This window comes from Talpa occidentalis, unplaced genomic scaffold (assembly GCF_014898055.3).
Source record: "Talpa occidentalis isolate TD23 unplaced genomic scaffold, MPIMG_talOcc4v2.1 talOcc4.10, whole genome shotgun sequence".
Classification (NCBI taxonomy): Eukaryota; Metazoa; Chordata; class Mammalia; order Eulipotyphla; family Talpidae; genus Talpa; species Talpa occidentalis.
This window is the reverse complement of record NW_023600993.1, coordinates 83,377,888-83,401,872: the sequence shown is the minus strand read 5'-3', so window position 1 is coordinate 83,401,872 and position 23,985 is coordinate 83,377,888. Positions and strand designations below refer to the sequence as shown.

At 51.9% G+C, this 23,985-nt stretch overlaps 1 protein-coding gene across 1 annotated transcript in view; it reads left to right on the top strand.

Annotated features, from left to right (window-relative positions):
- The window catches only part of VSTM2L (V-set and transmembrane domain containing 2 like), a 31,346-nt gene extending 12,116 nt beyond the window's left edge, over positions 1 to 19,230 (top strand). Inside the window, exons 2-4 of the mRNA XM_037495310.1 lie at positions 8,506 to 8,675; positions 10,605 to 10,655; positions 17,837 to 19,230. Of these exons, the coding sequence (XP_037351207.1) occupies positions 8,506 to 8,675; positions 10,605 to 10,655; positions 17,837 to 18,109 (494 nt within the window). The 3' untranslated portion in view covers positions 18,110 to 19,230. The remainder of the gene's footprint in view (positions 1 to 8,505; positions 8,676 to 10,604; positions 10,656 to 17,836) is intronic.
- The last annotated feature ends 4,755 nt before the right edge of the window (positions 19,231 to 23,985 follow it).

The window sequence follows — 23,985 nt, the reverse complement described above, 5'->3', positions numbered from 1 at the left end:
AAGTTTTTAAACTATGACACAGGTGGGAACAGAAACTCCGACAAGTGCAGCAACTTGCACCCGGCCACACAGCAGGTCAGGGCGGAGCTGCCACTTGCATCCTCACCTGTAAACATGGGCTCCATGCTTCCTCCTGCCCCTCTTTCCTTCTGAAGCCCTTCCCGCCTTAGCTGAGGTCCAAGGAGCCTGAGGCTGCAGGGAGAGTGGAGACCTCGGATCAGGCAGGAGGCCCAGGGCGAGGTTTTCCCTGATGTCTCCTATTTCACTCAAAACTCATGAATTCTGTATTCAAGTCCATAATATATGCATGTTTGTTTTAATGCAGAAATCATGTTCTTTCCCCACTTGGGGAAGGAAGTCGATGGCCGGGGAAGTTCCTTCCCTGGTTGGAGCAGCACAGACTATAAGAGAGTCCGCCATTCCTTGCTTTGCTGCCTCGTCCTGCAGGCTCGCAGCGGACAGGGAACCTCACGGTGGCGAATCACACAGGAGGCCGCCCCACCCGCTGGGAGCATCCGTAGGGTCCTCAGAGACGAGTGGCAGGAAGGCGCCCGGTCCAGGGTCCGGCGCAGGCAGGCAGTGGACGCCAGCTGGGTGAGTGGAGCAGTGGCCGTCCCATGCCAGAGCCAGAGCCAGAGCCGGAGACAGGGCGGAGGCGGCTGCGGTGCGGCCCCGCCTCAGGGGGACATTCCGGCAAGGGGAGAGTCTCTGCCTGGAGCTGCTCCCAATTCAGCCACTCACCCTCGCCAGTCCCCTTGCTAATGAGAGACAAAGGAGACTGGGGGGGGGGGGGCGCGCAGTGTTCTCCAGCCAGCAACCTTCCTCACCTGGAATTTATGAACGTTGTTTGGTTTTCAGAGTGTTTATTTTTACAGTTACCCTCTATTTATGGCAAGTGATGCTGATTTTTCATTTATGGAGGTAATAAAAGTCTCCTTTTAAGCTGAATTTATTTAAGTAAAAAGGGAAAGATGCTTTGAAAATAAATATTAAATAAATAATAGTCCAGGTGGTATAAGGATTTTGCAGAAATGGTGAAGGTGGACCCCGAAAGGTTGGACTTGGGAATCTTCCTCTCTGATACATCCTTCCCCCGTTCTGAGGCCCTCCCCTCTCCACCCACCTGGTTAACTTCAAGTTCAAATGCTGGTTAACTTTCAAGTCCAACCATGCCCCCTGGCTATTTGGCTGGCTCTCTCCCATGCTGGGCCCATGTGGACCAGGCTGGACCTGGGTACTGGATGGTCACGAAGGTCACAGGTGGGGGCCAGCCTGTTGGGGTCTGACTTAGGACCTCCCTGGTTGCCTGTGTCCATATTGTTCGTATGTCTGTCCCCATCCCCCCTCTCATGGATATGGTCCCCTCAGATCTTCCAGTCTGGCACAAAGTAGGCGTCAATGAATGAATGAATGAATGAATGAGCGCTATCTATTTCTCTTTTTCTACAGTTTCTAACTTAAGTCCTCTGGGTATTTGTCTTACCTTTCTTCATCCATCCATCCAACCACCCACCTATCCATTCAGCCCATGCCTACTGGCACCTCCCATGTGCCTGCTCCTTGCTGGGCAATGCAGGGGCCCTGCCGAGGGGAGCTCCTAGGCTGGGGAGACAGACACTTTGATATCTGTCACTAACACACTCCAGGGGGGCAGTGAGACAAGTCCTCTGAGACCGTTGGGGGGCGGAGAGGGCTGGGGAGGGCGGGCCACCTGTGAGCCACATTCCAGGAACTATGTGCAGGCAGTGCCCCCAGGGGGCCCAGAGCTGGGAGAGGTCAGGAGGGGCCAGAGCTCTTGATGCCCAGCCGGGGAGCCTGGGTTTGGCCCTCAGGGCTGGTGGCTTCCTACTGGGACACCCCAAGCATGAAGGCTTCCTGGAGCTCCCAGATGGTCCCGAGTAGGGAGGTTGGCATCCTTCCTTTGCCTTCTGCCAGGGCCCCATGTGTGTCTTGTTTAATAAAGGCAAAGTGTCCACTGAACACCTACATGCTTGGCATCATTCGAGCTGTCAGGGTGCAGCAATAAACAAAATGAACCCAAATCTTCTGCCCTTGAGGAACTTACACTCATGTGGGAGGGTGGACAATAAATGAGATACCTAAGTGAGAATTTCTGTTATGGTAAGTAGTAAGCAGAGAAGGGGGTGAAGAGGGCAGGGAAGACTCAGGAGGTGACTCAGACCCTAAAGAGGTAAGAATGTTGGGGTGGGAGCTTCCCAGGCGCAAGTCCAGGGAAATTTTTGTGGCATGAAGACCATAGCCTGGGATGCCATGGGAGGAAAAATAGTAAAATACATACAACATAAAATTTAGCATTTTGTCCATTTTGAAATGTATAGTTCAGTGGCATCAAATACATTCAGGTTGCTGTGCAGCCAATCACCAATGTCCATTTCCAGAACTTTTTCATCATCCTATAGTGAAACTCTGTCCCTATTAAGTAGTAACGCCCCCAGGCCTGGTGACCCCTGGCCTGGTGACCACCCTCCACTCTCTGAGTTTGATGGCTGTAGGTACCTCATAGAAGTGGAATCTGCCCAGAATATTATTCCATGTATGGAGAGACCAATTTATGTATCCATCCATCTTTGGAGGTTTTGGGGCAAGCTGGGACTCAGTTGGGGCTGGGTTGAGGGATGTCCAAGGGGCTCTACCCCTTTGCCTCTGTCTAGCTCTAGCTCTGCCTTGGTTTCCCTGACTCAGAGTTGCCCTAGCCACCAGTGCTTTATCTCACTCTGGCAGGTGTGATGGGTCTGCCAGTCCTACAAGGCTTCTTGGAGGAGGCAGCCTCAAATCAGAGATTGGAAGGTTGGAAGGCTAGGAAAACTGTTCAGAGGGAGAAAGGAAATTTGGGATTGAAGCAGAGGGCCTGGGGTGGGGAATCTCTACTCAGATACAGAGAAAGCTGTCTTTGTTGGACAAGCCCCACTGGGTCCTGCATGAGACTCCTTGGCTGCTGACTTTGGGGAGGTGGGGAGAGAGATGCAGGGCTGTTGGAAACAGATGAGGAAGGAGAAGAGGAACTGGATGAAAGATTTGAGTGAGAGAAATACAGATGCTATATCCACTGCATAGTCTAATGAGACAATAAGGACGCATCTTTAAAGTCTTCCTGGAGGTGATAGATTTTTTGAGCTAGGTGAGAGAAGGGAGTGCTATTGCTTGAGCACCTACTATTACCAGGCATAAGGCATATACAGCCTTGTGTAATCCTCTCCTCCAGCCCTCTTATTCTCTCCCCTCCTTTTTTTTTTCTGATAAAGAAACTGAGGCTCAGAAAGGTAAAGGGGCTTGTCCAGGTCGCGGAGCTCAGGAGTAGAGGAATCAGGATTCAAGCCCAGGTCTGAAGGCAAAGCTCTAAAGGTGTGTGCTGGCCTAGAAGGCTGGACAGGGTCTTCAGGTCATCTCTGCCTTCTCAGAAACCAAATGCTCTGACTTAGGCCAGGGCCACGGAGCTGTTTCCTGCAGATGATGCCCGGATAACCGGATAACCGGGCCTGGGGTTAATTAAAACATCACTCCCCAATTAAAAGCAAAAAAGAAGAAGATGTTACATTCAATCAAGCCCCTTTCTCCTTCTCCCGCAGAATCCTAATTTGTGGACAATGGTTTTCATTGTCTTCCCAGGGAGCCCAGCCCCGCTCAGGCCCTGGGGCTGCAGAACACAATTACATCCCTCTCAAAAATCTATGTTATACCAGCCTCCCTGGGGACGGGCTGTGAGGAGGTAACTGAGCAGGGAGGGAGGACTCAGGGGCGGGAAGGAGTCAAAGAGAAGTAGTTTTAAGTCCCAAATTTAGCAGGGATGCTGATGGAGACTGGGGATCTGGTGATTAAAAGGAAAGCGGTGGAGGGGTCTGAGAAGAGGAGCAAGGTCTCCGTGTTACAGACTCCCACTCTAGAATCCTCTAAAACTGGGTTCAGATGTCACCACTTATTACTGTGCGGCCTTGGGTAAGTCCTTAACTTCTCTGAGCCTCAGCTTCCCCACCTGAAACATGGGGGTACTAATGATCATACCTACCCCATAGCATCAGAGTGGGGACGTGAGAAAATGCGTGGGAAGAGCTTGGCATCGTGCCTGGCACAAAGCAAGCTCTGTTTCTTTGAGATGATTATTGTATCATCATCCAAATTAGTGTGAATTACCTTCTAGTTTCTGGTGCGGATGTGGTCCTCATTCAGTGTTAGGAGAGGGAGCAAGAACCTTTTACCAGTTTGAGCTGCTTCTTATCTTCAGTGGAGACAGGAAGAACTGAGTTCCCCGTCTCTGGAGGTGTGCAAGTGGGGTGCAGAAGTGTAGAGCCTCGTGGCTAAACTTTATCTGTAGATCAGACCCAATCCTGGTAGGGGCTGATGGGCCCCCGGGTCTTGGTCACACTGCTGGTCAGACAGGTTCAAAACGCAGCTGTGCGTGAGTCTTGGGCAAGTCACGTCACCCCTCTGGGCCTCATTTCCTTCATCTGCCAAATGGGAGTGACAAGTCTGCACAAAGCTGGGCATGCAGTAGGTGCTCAATAAGTGGTGTGGATTCTTTTTTAAAAAAAAACAAAGCTTTCTGGATTTCCCTCCCCCCTGCCTTGGCTCCTACTGTTCTCTTCTCCCTGCCTCACTTGTCAGCACCCATGCATCATTCAGGACCTATTTGACATGTCACCTTCCCCAAGTGAAATTGACCTCTCCCTTCCCCGTGCGCAAGGAATGGACCATTGGATATACAGCACTTTCTCCCTGGGGTTGTCTGAGCTGGCGGGGCTCTCGGACCATCAGGATTAACCCCTGTTGAGCAGAAGAACAAGCTGAGACATTTTCCCAAAGTCACACAGCATGTCAGTTGCCATCCCTGGCTCCCAGTCCTGTATTTGCAGTGGCTATGTGCACACACAGCTTCTCCCTTGGGGCTCCTCGGGGTGGGGCTGGGACAGCCTTTAAGCTGCTACCTGTGAACAAGGAGACTCAGATATTCCACCAAAGTGCGGAACCTCGATTTCCCTGCTGGTCCTATAGTCACACCACCCTTTACCACCACTAAGATTAGAGCTAATAGGAGGCTGAGGGGGCCTCCCCCCATCCCACCTAAGCAACTCTTGACAGAATCTGAGGGGGTCAGAGAAACCCCATGACCAAAGCCCACCATGGGAGGGAGGGCTGGTGGCAATATCCTCAGCAACTCACCATGTGTTCATAGAGCAGGGTCCTCTCCATCTTCCCAGTCGAAGCCCCTACCTCCTGCTGGCTCAGGATCAACTGTCTCACCAAGGCCGGGGGACAGGGGCCTGTCACCTCCTCTGGGAAGCCTCCCCTGATTTCCACAGGCTGGGTGAAATGCTTCCTTGTGCCTCTCCATGCTTTGCGCTCAGAATAAAATGGGCACCCCAATCTGCCCCACAGGATGCTGTAAGGCTGGTCATTTTTGGCTGTTTTTTTTTTTTTTTTTTTAAGATTTATTTATTTACGCATACAAGAGTTAGGGTATAGGCCATGGGTGCTGTGGGTGAGAGGATTCACCAGAGACAGAGTGGGGAGCAGAAGAGGCAGACTGACAGAAATACACTGCTGAGGGGAGCAGCGGGCGAGACAGGAGAGGTCTGCTGCGCCATGTGGGTTAGTCCCTGGCTAGGGATTGAACTCATGCTTCAGTGGCTGGCGATAGCTTCAGAGTGCTGAGACTTAACCCCTTGTGCCACCAGGGAGGCCCTAGGCTGTTTCTCTTTTTTTTTCTTCCTTTTTTAAATTTTATATATTTTTTACATCATTTTTCATTTTTGCACAATGTATGCATTTCCATCTTGGTTATAGTCCCCATACAATTCCCACCTCCTTGTTTTGATCCTACTCCCTCCTCCCCGCCCCCCTTCCCCCCCCAACCTCGCGCCGTGCCATGTGTCTCTGGTTTATAGTTGCTTGTTGATTTTGATTTTTACTTTATTATAATTAGTTTTTTTCTTGATCCCTTATTTAGGTTTTCTAAATTCCTGCTATGAGTGAGACCATCTGGTATTTTTCTTTTCCTTTCTGGCTTATTTCACTGAGCATGATCCCTTCTAGCTCCATCCATGTTGCTGCATATACACAATGGAATATTACTCAGCAATCAAAAAAGATAGGCTGTTCCTTTTTAAGGATGAGCTCTGCAGCCAAAAGTTTGAATTCTCAGGTAAGAACATTGGCCTCAGCAGTCACACAGGCCTGGGTTCAAATCCAGGCTCTGCTGTGTGACCTTGGAAGGATTATTGCCCTATGCTGGGCCTTGGCTGCCTCCTCTGAGCGGTGGGGTGAAGGGGAGCAGAGGCAGCACAGATTGATCTCCTGCAGGAACACCCTCACGCAGGGCCACTGTGTCGGGGAACGTGACCCATCTGAAGAGATGTCGTGTGTAAAAGACATGCTGGACTTCAGGACTAGCATGAGACAAGCTAAAAGCCCTCATTAATAATTTTTACTACATGTTGAAATACTGTTTCTTGATATCTTGGGTTAAATAAAAAAACATTAAAATTAATTTCTCCTGTTAAATTTTTTTTGTTTCCCCTTTTTTAACGTAGCTACTAGAAAATTGGAAATTCTATATGTGCCTTACCCATGAGGCTCAAGTTCTTCTGTGGCACAGCGTCCTCTAGATGACCACTACTGGGGTTCCGGTGGAGAGGTGGCTGATAGTAGGGTCTCCTCCCAGGCTGTTTGGGGGTGAGAGGTACTGACTAAGGATTCAGGACCCGGGACCTGACCTTGCTGACCCTTGGTTGCTGTGCAACCCCAGACCAGACACTGCCCTCTCTGAAATCTGATTCTGCGTCAATAAAAGAGCTGTTGGGCCAGAGTCAGGGTTTTCAGTCCGTTACAGCGGAAGGGAGAGGCAGGACAAAGGCGGGTGGAAGAGTGTTCTGGAAGCAGAACCCACAGGTGCCCTGCAGGCTGAACGTGGGGTATAAGAGCTAGAATGAGGGGTCAAGGATGGCTCTGAAGTTTTTGGCCTGAGCATTCAGAAGGCAGAGTGGGGAGTCCCTCCCCTCCAGGAGCTGGTTTAGTTTCCTCCCAGAGGAATAAGCAGTCCCCACTTCCAGATCCCCGCAAGAAGGCACCTCACACATGCCTTGTGTGTGTCCAATAATTCTGACAACATTCGTTTCTCTTAAACAGGCTTTGTTTACATAGCAGCAGCCAATCCCTCCCAGGCCTCCAGGAAGCATCTCATTAACCTTTGACTTTGGGGATCAGGGATATTGCAGACTTTCTCTCAGTCCAGAAAGTGGTTGCTGGAAAACCCCCAGTGGAACCCTGTGTGTGCAGCAGAAAGACCAGAAGCTTCCAGATGGCAGCATTTGTTCACCGCATTCCCCAAACCCTCAGTATCCTGGGAGGGAGGAGGCAGGGGAGCACAGAGCAGGGTGTCCCAGCCCAGACCCCCTCTTTTCCTATCCAGAGTTGAATGGGGATTGGAGGGCATAGGCAGCCTGGAAGGTAGAGTGTCTCCTGCTGGGTGTGGGGTGCCTGGGGTGGGCTGCAGCAGTAAAGTGGGGAACAAGGTTGGGGGGACTGATGGGCACATTCCCTGGGCGACCTGCATGTTGCGAGATCTCTTTCCAGGGTGAAATAATTGCTCCTGAGAAGAGGAAAGAATTCTAATTACATCTCAGGGTATTTGTTTGGAGGGAGAGAGACAGAACATATGGTGGGGAGGGGCCTTGAGCCATATTAAGCAGGGATTTGTTTTCTCATCTACTTGGTGAGTGGGTGGGGCTCCTGCAGGGCCAGGGAAACCAACTCTCTTGGGCTTTGGTGGGAGGCAGGTCTGGGAACCCGGGGAAGGAGAATGTTCTAGCAGTTAGACGCACATGGGTCAGCTGCGGGGAGCTGTGTAGCTCCCAGTCCCTAATCTCAGGACAGTCCTGCAGTAGTTACAGGTTCGTGGTAGTGGCCAGGCAAAGGGGGTAGTGCTGTGGGCGGTCAGGATGCCTCTCTGACTGGGCTAAGCTTGAAGTGTGAGAGGCTTGTCCAGCAAGTCAGGGTCAAGGGAAGAGCATTCAAGGCAATGGAAACAGCAGGGCACAGTGAGGCGGGGCAGGAGAGGTGTTCACAGGACAGAGGAGGCCAGGGGAGGTGGACAGGGCCTGAGGCCCCCACCCATGGATTTGGTCCTATTTATAGTGGGGAGCTGGGGGACGGTTCTGAGCAGGGGGCGGCCCGGTCTGATTGGGTTTCCAGCACTGCCTGCTGTGTTCTGGGGGTGGGAAGAATCCAGAAGGCAAACTCGGGCCCAGTCTTGGGGGAACACTCAGGGCCCTGCACCTGCTTCTTCATCCCCATGTATTGCCAGCCACAGCTGCACACCCCTCCGCCTGGCCCCACCGCACTTCTCCAGGTGTCTGCAACCCCCAAAGCCAGGCCATTCCTGCCCACGGGCCTGGCTGCTCTCACTTTCTCCACCTCTCCCCCGCCCATCTGTGCCCAGTGGCCCTGCTGTTTCCTGAACCACCGCCACTGCTCCCCCGTTTCTCTGCACAGCCCTGTTCACGGAGACGCCCCACGACATGACGGCGCGGACGGGTGAGGACGTGGAGATGGCCTGCTCCTTCCGTGGCAGCGGCTCCCCCTCCTACTCGCTGGAGATCCAGTGGTGGTACCTGCGGAGCCGCAGGGACTGGACCGACAAGCAGGCGTGGGCCTCGAACCAGGTATGGCCCCAGGGGAGGGGCCCAACTTGGCTGGGAGAATCCTGGGGAGGGGTGTCTGCAGGTCCCAGCTCTGCCCCTGCAGCACTCAGCTGTCTCCTTCCTTCTTCCTGAAATGGAGGCTTATGTTGTGAGGGGACATGGTGGTGAGCAGGAAGCAGAGGACAGCTGAGCACTTAGGGTATTACCCCATCAGAAGGGACTCCAAGGAGCACAGAGTCCCACTCTTTGGTGGACAGGTGGCGGAACAGAGGCCGGGGGACAGCAGCTGGCCCCGGGTTACACATGCCAGACAGGCTCCTGACTCGCCCGCCACCACCTCTCCAAGCTGGGCGGGCAGTGTTTTGTAAAGGAACCTGCAAACACTGAGCAGCGTTGTGGCTGGGTGCAGGCTCCAGTGTGCAGGCACACATGTGCCGCATGCTCCTGCAGCCCAGTCAGTGCACACACATTCACCTCCACTCACGTAAACACTCATCAGTGCACACCGATGAGCAGTTGCTGCCCTGTCCACATGTATTGCCCCCTGGCCAGCAGCCTCACTGCCCACTGCCAACCCCTGTGACTCTGCGGAGGGTTTTCTCCAGACACGGAGCCTGCCCACCCCGATGGAGAATTGGAGTATAAATACCCTGATCCCCGGCTCCTAACTGGAGGGCTTCCTGTGCCCTCTTCTGGGGTGTCCTGCAGGAGTGATTTCCGGTGGCCACAGCAGAAACCGGCTTGGTAACAGACCCATTACTGACTTCCTTCCCTTTTCCCTAACTCACCCACTCTTCTGCCACATCCCTTCTTGCACTCGCACCTTTGTCTCATGGTCTGCTTCTGGGGGCACGCAAGCTAAGACACTTTGTGTGTATACAGATAAAACTCAAACATGCACGGGGGTGCTCCCCCTGCACATATGCACACGCACATTCCCTCTTGTTCATGAAGCACCTGCTCACATATTCAGATGTGTTAAACTCTTGCTCCTGGGGTGTCAAGTCCCCAGCACATCCAGCCTGCCTCCCAGGCCTTAGATGACCCCAGGGGTCTGAGAAAGCCCTTAGTTGCAGGTACTCGATGCTGGGAGCCTCGGGGCCAGCTTCTAGAATATGTACGTGTGTGGGTAGGACATGTGGGCAGGGCTCCAACAGCATCTGCTACAAACACACACGCGCTTGTTTGACACGCCAAATACAAACACATTCACAGTAGAGACACACGTGTGTAGACACACTGCATGCACTCTGTGAGGCAGGAATGGACACAATGCAGGTTTTCTGATCCCATGCAGACCAGGTAAAGGAGGAGTCAGAGTCCTCAGTGGTTTTTTGCAGGTCTTTTATTGGGATTACCAGGTACACAGCAGGCAAGGGTGCTGGGGGCCAGGAGGCTGGCAGGCCTCCCAGCCCCCAGCAAGTCTTCATTCTATCTGGGCTCTCCAGCCTTCTCTCAGCTTCTGCTTCTTTTGCTTCTCTCTCGGCTTCTCTTTTGGCTTCTTCTGGTGTCCCCGTGACACCGCCCTTAAAAGCCCAGTCTCAGCCCAGGTGAATCCCATCTACCTATGCCCACACCCTACTCCAGGTGCCCGCCATCAGGCATGCATTCAGGACTGCAAGGATCCATCCTCTATCCTGATGGCGGGAGGGCAGAAAAGCCTGACATTTTTCCTTACCCTACACACTCACATTTCCACAGGTTCACATCCATACCTGCCAGGACGCCCGCCTGTCTGCATGCATGGCCCATGCACCGTCAGGCTTCCAGACACCTCCTCTCTTCCTTTGCTCGGCCGCCCCCTGGCCCCTAAGTGGACACAGAGCAGAGGGACCCCCAACTCCAGACCCTGTGGCTCCCAGAGCTAGACTCTCAGCAGTTGTCGGTGTCCCCACCCCATGTGCTAACGCCTTGTCTCTGCTCTCTCTCTGCCCATCCCACTCCCAACAGCTAAAAGCATCTCAGCAGGAAGACGCAGGAAAGGACGCGACCAAAATAAGTGTGAGTTTTGATAATGACTTCTTGCAAGGGCTCTAATGGAGGACACAGCTGTAATTTAAAAAAAAAAAAAAATTGGTCCAATTCAGCAGGGAGCTTGGGCAAGAAGATGGAGGAGAAGAAAAAACGGGGGTGAGGGGCGGGAAATGGCCCTGTTCTGTTTTTTAAAAGCCAGGGATTTTTCAAGTTCATTGAATGACAGGCACGAAAAGTGACAGGAGAGAAGATGCATTCTCCTGTCGGGGCCAAGGCTGCGTGCGTCCCCGGTGCTGCGTGCCTGCCATGGCGGCATTTTTTATCTGGGGAACCAACAGGGTCTAATGAGACTCAGCTGGCTTTTTCCCTGCCCGTCATGACAGACTGCGGCAGGATCTCACGGCCACCCGGGGGCCAGGCTGATGGGGGAACTACAGCTGAAGGATTTCAGGCTGACTAAGCCTTCCTAAGTGCTGACTTAATGTCTCATCGCTTCAACTCTGTGGGGAAGGGGCGAGCATGTGCCCATGTCACAGGTGGGGCCACTGAGGCTAGAAGGGTTAAATACTCGCTGGAGCTTGGGGTTGGCTGAGACCACAAGCTCTATCGCTGGGCTTTGTTAGGTGGGGGATTGGGGCGAGTGGGCGGGAGACAAGGGCTCAGGGGTGATGGTTTCTGCGGGAGGTGGCATCCGAAGTTGGGCCTAAAAGAGGCAGCCGGGATTGAGAAGGAGGCGGAGGAAGAGCACGCTGAAGAGAGTGTGCTCCCCTCCTGGGCACAGGGTGACCATGGGGCCGAGCTGCGTTTGTGCCTGGGGCGTGAGGTCAGCCTGGCAAGAGGCTGGAACTCCGCCAGCGACACACTGAAAAAACGAAGGTGCCCACAAAAGTATGAATGTGTATGTGGGGGGGGGGGTAGAGGAGGGCCTTCAAAGTCACCCTTTTCTGCTGCTTCTTCCACTCTTTTTCTAAGACTTCTGGGGTAGCTTGAGACCCCAAATCCAATTAGACACAGAGGCACAGAAGAGCCTCTGTAAAAGTGGGCACCGAAAGGCATGGGAGTGCACTGCTCGGTATTGGGGAACAGGGAGGAGGCTTCTTGGCCACTCAAGCAAGAGGTGGGCAAATAAGAGAACAGGGGACTTCAAAACATCTGTCTCAGGGCCTTTCTGAGTTGGGGTCTGGAAATTCCAGCCATTTCTAGCTTACATGGCTGCAGGTCGCTCCCTCTCTTGCCCAAACACCCAGCCGTTAAACCAGGACGGATAGAGAGATCTGTGTGTATTAATACACCCTGTTCATGGCAACTCTCTCTCCTATGATTTTATTTGGGGTTTAAGGCAAAGGAGAGAATCATCTAATTGACTTAGCGGATTAGAATTGGAGGCTGCTGGGCCCCACGTGAGGGGAATGTGAGGATGCTAATTAGTTAAATAAAATAAATGTGCTCAGCGTGATTGCACAATTGCTCCTCACCCCCAACCTCTGCAATTCTGGCACCAGCTGGGGCTTGGGGGTCTGGTTAGGAAACCCACAGACAGGTATAGACTCAACTCCCGGTGCAGACGGCGTCACACGCACGCCCCTTCTGCTATACCCAGATTGGACTTCAGCCCACACTTCCGGCAGGGGTAGGCCCTTACCTGATGGCCTGGGGAGGTCTAAGAAGGCTCAAACTTGGCTCCGTGGCCTTCAGCATTCGCTGCCACTCTCTCTGCTCACCCTCTGGGCTCTCATCTTGCCTGACCCAGCTTCTCTTCCCCTCCCAACCTTGCCTGCCTTCCCACCTACCCGTCCCCTCCCACCTGCAGGCCTTTGCACAGGCCAGCTCCTCTGTCTAGAACACTGTTCCTCTCGCTCCTTCAGAACCCAGCTCCAGAAGCTTCTGTGGACCCTGTGACTTAGCTAGCACCCCTTTTCCCTGCTGGCTGCTTTTGCTTCCTTCTCTAATTATCCATCTGGGTGAGAACAGTTGACCCTGGAACAGCATGGACTTGAAGGCTATGGTCCACTTATGTGGGTATTTTTCTATCGGCAGCTTCCACATTCACCATTCAACCCATTTTAAATGTTGGTTGGTTGAATCTGAGGATGTGGAACCCAAAGTTTGGGTGGATCAACTATAAGTTACATGCTGATTTTGGACTGCATGGGGGTCAGCGCCCCTGACCTCCACCGTCTCCAAGTTGTTCAAGGGTCAACTATTTGTTTCACGTCTGTCTGGGAGACAGTGGGCCAGGACTTGCCTGCTTGGTGTCATTTTTAGAGCCTAGGACTATGCCCACACCCAGTAGTGCCCCAGAAATATTTACCCAGGGTTGTCACCTGTGCCCAGGAGTGTCGGAGTAAACTGAGACCAGACTGTGATACAGACACACTTGCGGGCCGAGCATCCCCTGCCTGCACGTTTTGTGTGAATGGGGGGCATGAGGAGGCCCATGGCGGGGAGGGCGGTAGAACCTGGAGAACCGAGCCCCACATTACATCCGCGAGCGGAACCAGGCAGGAATTCCAGCCCAGTGCCCCGTGTCCTCTAAAGATCCCGATTTCAATGGAGCACCTCCCAACTTTGAACTCTTGGGACCTAATTTGATTTTTGAAAAAAATGTGGGCACCAACAGCAGAATCTACTGCCTGGGCCACCCCAGCACCTGTGGAGTCTTGAATTCTGGGAAAGGAAGTTCATCAGCTTCCAGGGGGAGGTGGGGGCAGAGTTCTGTGGCCTGTTAGGACCACCTGGTGACCCCGGGAAGGCTCAGAATTGGCCTGCTGAGTGCAGCCTTGGATAGAGCAGACACGGTAGAGCCAGGACCCAGCGTCCCCCACCTGCCTGGCAGCTTATGTGTTTTGAGGATTCTCCTATTAGGCTCTCACTCCTGGGCTTAGGCAAATTCTTATGCTTATTAGCCATTTTCAAGTTCTGGAAGTTTTCCTTTCGATGGACCCTGGAAGCAGCAGCTTCTGCTGCTCCTAGAATTTTAATTTTCTGTTAACTAGTTTTGCAAGTAGAGATGGTCTCCAACTTAATTTTAAGATAAGGTGGAATTCTGCACACAGACCCCTCCTTTCCCAGGGGCCTCACCTGCTTTCATCACCGGAAGTCCCTCCTTGGATTTATCAGGTGTTCAGGCTATGGAGCCACTCCTGGCGTGGCTGGGGAAAGACCCAGCTGGCCCACCTGAGGACCCAGGTGCCCCTGCTTCACTGGGAAGGCCGGGCCTGGGGCGAGTAGGAGGCTGAGCTGGATCATGGCATGGACTCACCTCGTCTCTTTCAGCATAATTAGGTGCTTAATTGCACCGCAAAGGCCTGTCGATGCCTGGGCCGAGATGATTATGATTTACAGCCATGCGGCCATGCGGGGGGCTCTTCTCCTGGCCTCTCTGGCACGCTGCAAGGCTGTACTTCGGGGTTCACTGGCCAAGTTGTGAGTGATGGAAGCCAGCAGATGGCTCCTACCAATCCCAACAAGCTGCAGCAGTATGTGGGGTCCCGTCCATGGGCTATGCCTCTGAGAAGGGATGAGGTTCCCCCCAGAAATGAAGGACGGGGGCGCCTAGGGAATGAAGTGAGAGGGGTGAAAGACAGACCTGTAGTTTCCTGATCATGGGGCCCCCCCCCGGGCTGGGTCTCTGTCACCAGCTCAGTGACCTTGGGCAAGTCACATCACCTCTCTGAGCCTTCGGCCTGACCCACAGTGCAGTCATCCATCCTGGTGGGGTGCACAGCATGGGCTTAGCACGAGGTTTAAATAGGATGAATGAAGCCTAGCACCTCACCTCACAGGGATCAAGCGCCTCATAAACACTTGTTACCAGCACTGCTGCTGCTGTTATTATTTTTATTATTCCTCTTCTCTGGAATGTGTGTCACTGTGAGACCCCTGAGGCAGGTGGGGGTGGAGGGGGTGGGGGGTAGGGGTGGGGTGGGGGAGCAGTCAGATCTGTGTTCTTGCTACTGAGATTGAGGTCTGGGCTCTGCAACTACCGTGAGCCTCTGGCCAGCGCTGGGACCTGGCTGCTTCACAGCTCGGAGTGGATCCCCAGCGCTCTGCTCAGAGTAGCTGCTCACTAAATGTCTGCCAGTGAACAGATGGGCCTAGCCCAAGAAATCTGACACCAGGGTGCTGGTGACTGCAGGGCCAGAATCCAGCCTTTCAGAGCTCCCTGCAGTGCTCCCAGCTCCCCCTCCCCTCTGGTCCTGACTGCTCCCAGGGAGAGCCAGCCCAGGCCTTTGCTCCCTCTGGGGGAGAGGTGGTGGGCAGAGGGTGGGGTAGAACTTGGCGCTCCCACCCTAGGAGCGCCTGCTCCCAGCGCTTCGCATTATTACTCCATTAGCGCCTTGTAGGGTTGACAAATGAAGGATAATTAATATCCGTGAGGGAAACAGATGTTGAGGTAATTCGCTCCCCGCTGCGCATTTGCAACGGCATCTCCTAACTCGCCTGAGAGCATGACAGGCCTAGGACTTCTCCGTGCCCTTGGTCAGAGGTGATGGAGTCAGCAGGGCTGATGGCCTCCAGCTGGGCCCAGCCCCACAGCGGGGAGGGGCGCTGGTTGGGGGGGGGAGCCCCTTCTAAAAGGGCAGCTGGAAGCAGTTCCCACCGCTTGTCCCTGGGAAGTTCTGCCTGTGTCTGTCCCACCTCGTGCTTCTGCTGCTCCTGAATTCCATGTTATCTTGTTCTTTGGGGATGAGGATCAACCTGGAGGGCTCTGAATAAGGGAGGGGGGCTGGACTCCCTGCTACCCAGCTGCCCTCTTTCCTTCTAGAACCTGGGAAGTCCTCTATGCCTTGGCAGCTCTGGTCAACCCTTGTGGGTGGGGCACACCATTTGGAGGATTAGAATATATGGAGGCAGGTCTGGCTTAGCGCAAGGTTTAAATAGGATGAATGAAGCCTAGCAGCTCACCTCACAGGGATCAAGCGCCTCATAAACACTTGTTACCAGCACTGCTGCTGCTGTTATTATTTTTATTATTCCTCTTCTCTGGAATGTGTGTCACTGTGAGACCCCTGAGGCAGGTGGGTCTGTCACTCACAGACTCATTGTCCATGGGAAAGTCACTGCTCCTTTCCAGCTTAGTTTCACCATCTCTAAAGTGGGTATAATCGTGTGTCTGTGACCTGAAATTAAGCATAATCTCTGGATACCACTTGATTTGGAGAAAGAAGGAACTATAGCCAGTCCAATCACTCGACATATATTTTATTGTTATCATTACTTACCTGATGTCAGGCCCTGTGATGATGACTCAGATGAGTGAAATACATCATCCCTGCCCTCATGGAGTTTGCAGTTCAGCCAGAGAAACAAAATCAAGTCAACAGACAAATGATTCTCAAATCGTGCTTTGAAGGAAATACACAGGGGCTGTGTTGAAAGGCTCCCATGAGGTTATTAGAGAATAAATGGGGAGTCAAGCAGTGAAGAGCGATGGGGAAAGCACCTAGGCAGTGTGCGCAAAGGTCCTGAGGTCAGAAAGAGCTTGGCATTTGGCAGGAGATGAGACGAGGCCAGGGATGCCAGAGCAGATTAGTGAGATGATTGCAAGTCATGTGAGTGAGTGACCAGCAGTAGGGTAAGTGCCATGTAGGCCTGTTCTCTTCCTCATCCTGGCCTTGTCACTGCAAGCGTGACTAGTTGGGGCTTCCCCCTACAGGAACTAGGCTTGGCAAGAAAAGGCTGGATGGTTGTTGCCCCAGTCCCCCAGAAGGGAAAGACTAGTAGACCTCAGGACTGGGACCACAGGCCTGCAGCCCACTCAGCTCCAGCCTGGGCTGGGTAAACCTGTAATGCCAACAGGTAGTAAGGTTATTGGGAAGAGGGTCACCAGCAGGTGCTTGGGGACTGATCTATTCTGTCTGGGGGGACAGGGCTGCAAGAGGTGGGGCAGGGCTCCTTTCAGCTCTTGGTAAAAAGGGGCCAAGGAAAGAGTGAAGCCTCTTCCTACCGTGACCCCATTCCATAGGCCCAGCTTCCCCTGCCCTTTAAAATAACATTATTTTGAAGTGTAGACTCACAGAAAGTGGCAAAAGTAGGTCACAGAGTCCCTTGTACCCTTCAGCCAACTTTCCCAGGAATGTTTGTTATATAATTATCCAACTACTTTTTCTTTTTTAACTGAAAGAAGTTCACAGTATTTTTATCTTAAAAACATACTTACTCCCAAGAACTGTAATATGGATACTACCCATCACCAGGTGGCTGGATAAATAAATTGTGGTATATCCATGTGGTGGAATACTATACAACAATGAAAAAGAACAAACTGAGTCATGCACCAACATGGAGAAATCTCATGATTCCATGTTACCTGACTGAAGTCACACAAGAAGGAGTTCAAGAACAGGCGAAACTAATCTCTGGTGATAGAAATCAGAGTGGTGTTAGCCCTATGAGCCTGACCTAGAGGGTCAAAAGGGCATGCTTTAGAGGATTATAAATGTGATGATGTTCAGATAAACATATACATGAGTAACATTTCATCAAGCTGTATATACAAGCTGTGTGCACCCTACTGTATGTAAGTTACATTTCAATTTTAAAATAAGATTAACCAACCAAATAAATAGACAAATAAGCAAGCAAAAAGCAAAGTACAAAAACAAATGTCATAGGCTCTCTTGTTCCCCCCAACTGGAGCGAACAGTTATCATTCTCATATATTTATGATCAGCCTTTATTTTTTTTATTTAAAAAGAAACAAAACATTTCAGACAAACTAGGAATTCATTTTGCAGTCTATCCCAAGTCCACAGTGCTTCCTTGGGCTCCAAGTAGACAACCACGGCTCAGAGACCTTTGTGTGTGTGCCCTGTCTATTTCAAATTTCTACACACACAAGTCTTCAAAACCAGTATAGAGTATTTAATGCCCTTATTTGAAGAAATGGCATCACACTGTAAGAGCTTTGCAATGAGATCTTTTCACCCTGCATGTCACTGAGGTCTAACTTTTCTACTGCAGTGGTTCTTTTTAACTGCTGTGTAATATTCCATTGAATGGACCTATCCTGCTTATTTATCTGTTCTATTGATAGACAGTTAACGTTGTTTCTACTTTTTTGGTATTTAACTCACTCTCTTGCAAACCTCCGTGTGCCCTAGTGGGAATGTTTCTGCGACAGGAGTGGGATCCCCGGTCCTTTGCTCCCCCTTTCTTCCCTGCTGTTACCCAGGGCCAGGTCAAGGTTTCTCTGTCGCCCCCAGGTGGTCAAGGTGGTGGGTAGCAACATCTCCCACAAGCTGCGCCTGTCTCGGGTGAAGCCCACGGATGAAGGCACCTATGAGTGCCGTGTCATCGACTTCAGCGACGGCAAGGCCCGGCACCACAAGGTCAAGGCCTACCTGCGGGTGCAGCCGGGAGAGAACTCCGTCCTGCACCTGCCAGAAGTCCCTCCTGCAGCACCCGCCCCACCGCCTCCCAAGCCAGGCAAGGAGCTGAGGAAGCGCTCAGTGGAGGAGGAAGCCTGCAGCCTCTAGACTGATGCCCTACCCCGCCACCTGCCGCCCCCGCCACTATGGCTGTACAGAGTGCATGAGGAGCCGCTGGACCGCCAGGGACAGGACTGCCCGGTGCCAGCCTCCTCGCCATCCCCGAGACCGCCAGTGGCCCCCACATCGGCCCTCCGCCCGCCACCCCTTTTGCTCAGCATGTAAGCCCCACCCAACCCTTCCTTTTCAGCCCCCTGCTGTGACCCGGCTTGGAGAAGCCTGAGGAGGTAGCTCAGGGCATCAAGGGGATGATCACCCCAACACTGGGGCGGGGCTCCATGCTGGGGCAGCTGCCCCCTTCTGTCACCAGCTTCAGTGGAGTCCAGTGTTTCGCTTTGCTTGCTTGTCCCCCATCCTGCCCCAAGCCGGGCCGCCCAGCCTTACTTTCCCGCCTTCCACCATCCCCTGCTTGGACCCCGGGGTGTGGACAGTGACCCCTCCCCAAATTTGGACTTGAATCTCTGAGCTGAACTAGGGCCCCACCCTCATGAAGAACTGGGCCACAGAACTCCAGGAGAGCCTTGCCCTAGGGCCCTCTCTCGTAATCAGGGTCACTCACAGGGGTCTTGGGAGGAGAGCAGAAGCTTGGCTGCCTCCTGGCGGGTCATTCCGTTCAGCCTCCTTATACCTAAGAAGCAGCCCTCCGTGCCTGCTCGAGGCGGGACAGGGAATCTGTACCCCTGCGCGCAGCAAGTCGGAAGGAGGGCTTCCCCCTCTGACCCCACGGCCCCAGGCAGAGTTTTGCACCAGCAGGACCCCTTCCAGGGTCTTTGAGGCTCTCCCAGGAGCCCCCCTCTGCCAGTTCCCAACGTCCCAAACCCCTTTTGGGCCCCATGCCAGGTCCATTCAAGGGTCTGGGGTTCTTGGGAGCCAAGCCCCACCCCCATGCCAATCCCCTCAATTCCTGATCAGGGGATCAATCCCTGGTGATTTGTAAATATTTCTATTGGGTCCAGCACCCCCTCGAACTGCCTCAAACCTCTGGCCACCCCTCAGCAATGTCGTGGGGGTGTGGGAGAGGCCGAGGGCTCCGTCCAGGGCTGTGTGGGTAACCCTGTACATATGATCCAATCTGTGACTACCAGCCAACCCGAATAAAGCGGTTTAAAAAAACCTCTGGGCAGTGTCTTTCTAGGGCATTTGTGTCTCAGAGCTTGAGGGGCTTGGGGGCATGCCCACACCCACACCTCCCTCGGCTTCTCACTCTTCCTCTCTGCCCCCCAAACACAGAACAAGAGCTGGTGGGGCACAGAGAAAGGGGGAAGGAAACACAGCCTTTGTTTAGCTCCAATCCAATTATTATTCTCTGACTTTGAGAGAATCACACATACAGAAGACTGCCTAAAATGTGTTTACACCATTTCGTGAATAAATTATCGAACAAATAAAAGTAGCCACCACCTACCACACACAGTACTCACTGCCCCTCCCTCCAGCCCAGCCACGTTCCCTGATCATACCCCCTTTCCACCTTCTTAGGGGTAACCACCGCCTACCCTGACTTGTAAGGTAATCACATCCTTAATAATCCTCTTTACATGAAGTTTTACTGCCTACATGTATGTCAGCTTAAACAAGATGGCTGTGTTCTATCTTTTTTAACGTTATGTGCATGGAATCATACTGTATCTGTTCTTTCACACACCTCTGGATTTGTGAGATTCATCCAGATTTGCTCATGTCTGTACTTCTCCATTTTTATTGCTGTATAATATTCCATTGCATGGACATCTTGCAGCCTGTCAACTGATGTAGCCATCCTACTGTTTATAAGAATTTGTGTTCCAGCTGGGTGCTATAACCAGCACCACTTCCAGGAGCATTCTCACCCATGTCTTCTGATGCACGTGAGCACAGCCTTCTCTGGGTGGATTTGCGAGTCTGAAGGTTTAGGCCGTGCACTTTAAGGACCTCATTTTCTCCGATGATGTATCGCCATCCCCTTATTACAGCTGGAGAATCCTGCTCAGAGAGGTTAAGTAGCTTGTCCAACCCCAAGGTCACACAGTTGTTGAAGTTGCTCTGCCAGGCCTGGATACCCTCCCTCATTTCCCCTTCATGCCTGGGCTCTGAACTCCTCTGGTTCCCACCTGTCCTGATTCTGCTGACAATCTGCCTGAGAGTATGTTGCTCTGGGGCTCTCATGTTCAGCCCTGACAGCCAGGTGGCCAGCTGCTTCCTCTGCTGTGCCCCTGCAGAAGCCACAAGCACCACCCATCTGCTTGTCTCTTTCAGAAATGTCCAAGTGCAAGGCAGGCCCTGCAAAGCCCAGGTCCCTCTGGGAAGGTCTGGGTGTGCGTGGGGGGCAGGGGTAGGCTTGTGGTATAGTGATAACAATGCTGATCCTGAGCACCTGCTATGAGCCAGGTACTAGTGAGGGCTTTTATGAGAATTCCTGAGGCTCCACAAGATCCCATTTAGCCCCCAATTTTCTTACTCCACTGGGAGGGTAACCCAAGGCAGAGGAACGGTAGACTCTTGCCTCTACCCATCCCAGATTAGACCTCAGGCCAGACTCTTGATCTCTCTGAACCTCCATTTCTTTTTCTGTAAAATGGGGATGTTACCAGGGAAATGCAAATCAAAATCGTGCCATACCACTTCACATGGTTCAAAAGACAGATAGTAACAAGTGTTGGCAAAGATGTGGAGAAATTGGAACCCTCTCATCCTGCTGGAGAGATTAAAAATGGCATAGCCACTTTGGAAAACAGCCTGGCAGTTTCTCAGCATGTCAAACAAAGAATTACAAATTATGACCCCCCAATTCCACTCCTAACACACAAGAGAGTTGAAGACATACATCCACCCCAAACTGGGTAGTGAACACTTAGAGCAACATCACTCATGATAGCCAAAAAGTGCAAACAACCCAAATATCTATCAACTGATGAATGCATGAATGAAATGTGGTATGTCCAGACCACAGTATTTTATGTGGCCATAAAAAAGGCTGAAGCGCTGTGCACCCTACAATGGGTGAACCTGGAAGCATTAAGCCGAGTGAGTGAGAGCAGCAGACAAGAAGCCCACGTAGCACATGATTCTGTTTCTACAAAACGTCCAGAACAGCAAACCGAGAGACAGAAAGCCGATTGGTGGTGCCTAGGCTGGCTGTGAGCAAGGAGAGTGGGGAGTGGCAGTTGGTGGGGACAGGGTTCTTTGGGGGTGATAGATAAAATTGATTGTGGGATGGATGTGCATTCTGCAACTACGTTGAAGACCGTTGCATTTTTAGCATTACACCCTTGCCACGGGGAATTGTATGGTATGCGGATTATGTCTCAATAAACCTGTTGAAAGACTTGGGATGCTCCTAACTCTAGCACAGAGCTCACTGCTCACGCCCCTCAGCAACTTCTGGCTCCTGTTTATGTTGCTGTGATTCTTACGTGGAAGCCAGAGAAATCAGGGCCCAGCCAGGGGTGGCAGCTGGGGGCAGGAGTTAGCAGAGGAACATGAGCCCTGGAGGAGGGGAGTTCCTGAAAGGGTTGTGAGCGGGGTCCCCAGGCCTTGTCCCAAAGGCTCAGAGAAACCTCCTCACTCCTCCGGCTCTGTGCAGGTCATTTCCCCCATGCGCCCCAGCATAAGAATAAGGGAGCAGAGGGCAGTGTGGGTTGTAACTCAGTTGGCCAGACCCCCTCTGGGCCTTCAGATCCCCACACACCAGCTGGCGCCCCCAGGTGGTTTTCATGATGGGAGGCAGGCTGGCCTTTGGCCAGGGGCAGCTTCCCCCATCTTTGCCTCTGAGTCTCTCAGTCTCCTTGTTCTCCAAGGCCCTGACTTCTGGCCCAGATCCCACCCACCCAGGTGTGTGCCCCTTTCAGGAGTCTCCGCCTAACCCTGTCCCAGAGCTTCGCTTTCTCTCTCCTGCTGCTTGGGAATGGGGAAGCTGACAACAAAGTCTCTGTTCCTTTACCCCGGGGGTTTCGGAGTGTGAGGCAGGGAAGACCTGTTTCTGAAGGTGAGAGAGCTTCCAGGAAGGGTCAACCTTGAGGCTGGGCACTCTCGGTCAGGGCAGGTCTGCTTAACCTCCTATTCTCCCCAGAAAGTGCTGGCGGTGTGATGAACTACCTAAAGGGCCGGGACAGTTTCAGAATCATCCCAGCACCTCATAAGGAACTAGCTTGGGCAAGTCATGAAGGAGACCTAGTTCAGGAGAAGGGGAGGGAGCTCCGGGGACCCCTCAGGGACTCAGGAAATGGGCGTCCACTGCTCTCCTGGGCCAACACGTCACCTAAGGCCTGGTCTCTGAGTCACGGAAGCTTGTGAGCAGTTCAGGCTCTGAGGCCCTGTCCCCACCATCCTGATGAGGTAGTTCTAGAGCGGAGCCCATGAGGCTGGATGTCCAACAGGATGCTGGTGGAGGCAGCTGAGAGAAACACTGCACCCTGTGACCCTTGAAGGAAACAGACACACATCACCAAGAGCATGAACACATTGTATAAAGTGGGTGTGTGTCTCCCTGAGCAGCACGCCGGGCTCTCGCTTCTCACCGGCTCCAGGTCCTGTCTCACTCTCGCTGCTGACTGAAGAGCATTCCAGACACAGATGCACCAGCGTTACCCAACTCTCCACCCGCTGAGGGATGTCTCAGGTGTTTCTAGTGATTTGCTCTCACAGGGAATGATTCCGCGTATAGCGTGACATTCTCGGCCATTTCAGGATGTGGGAAGTCCTGACCCCTGGATTTGCTAGCACCAGAGAGATGAGGACACGCTTGAGATTTGAGATATCTATCAAATTGCTCTCCCCAAACAGCTGTGAAAATATTTTTAAAAATTGGAAAAAGTAATACGGGCCTATGATGTGAGGTGTTTTAAACTCACATGAGTGCATATAGAGAATTCCATTCCATCCACCACCTCCTAATTCTCCTGAGAGATAATAATCACCACCCAGAGATTCTTAATGCCCCTTCCAGTTAGTCTCTGCACCTACATGTGAGTGAGTGTGCGTGTGCGTTTAAATCCACAGATGACAGCACGCTAGACACACAAATCTGTGCCTTGGTGGTGGTTTCTGAGGGTCTTTTCATGGCTGTAGACTATCCCATTTTACAGGTGAACAGTGATTGATATAACCAGTCGCTTGGTGATAAACATATAGGTTGTTTCCAAGCTTGTGCTGCTATAAACAACGTTGCAGTGAATTTCCTAGAGTATGAATCTCTGCACAACTATGCAAATATGTTTGTGGGATAAATATTTAGGAGTTAGAATTGCTGGGTCAAAGAATTTGTGCATTTTTAATTTAAGTAAATCTTGTCAAATTGCTCTCCATAGCAGTTGGGATCAACTGCTGTCCCACAGGCTGTTGTGGGTTTCGATTTGTGTTCGTCTTATGAGTGAGTCTGAGCATCGTTTTGCTTATTTAAGAACCGTTTGTACTCTTTCCTGTCAACTGACAGTTCATAATCTTTGCCCATTTTTTTTATTGGTTTGTTGCTTGTCATCTTATTGATTAGTAGGGGTTCTTTGTGAGATGAATCACAATTATTTTTCTGGCTTTTGTTTGCATTTTGACCTTGCTATATAAACTTTTTTATTGTTAAGTAATTGGTACCTATAATCTCTTTTCATTTCTTGTGTTATATTTCATTGCTGTAAATGCACACTTTACCTCTCAGGAATTTAAATAGCTGTAAAGTGTGAGATAGTGTTGTAGTTTTCTTTTTTTCCTAGATATCTGCCTCTTGTCCCAATACTATGTTCCCCCCAACTAATGGGAAATGCCGTTTTTGTATTCCCAACCCCTACATGTATATGGATTATTTCTCAACCCTCTCTTCTACTCTCCTGAGCTCTTTTGTTGGTTAGTACTGAGCCATTATGGTGTATTATAGTTTTATAATACACTATACA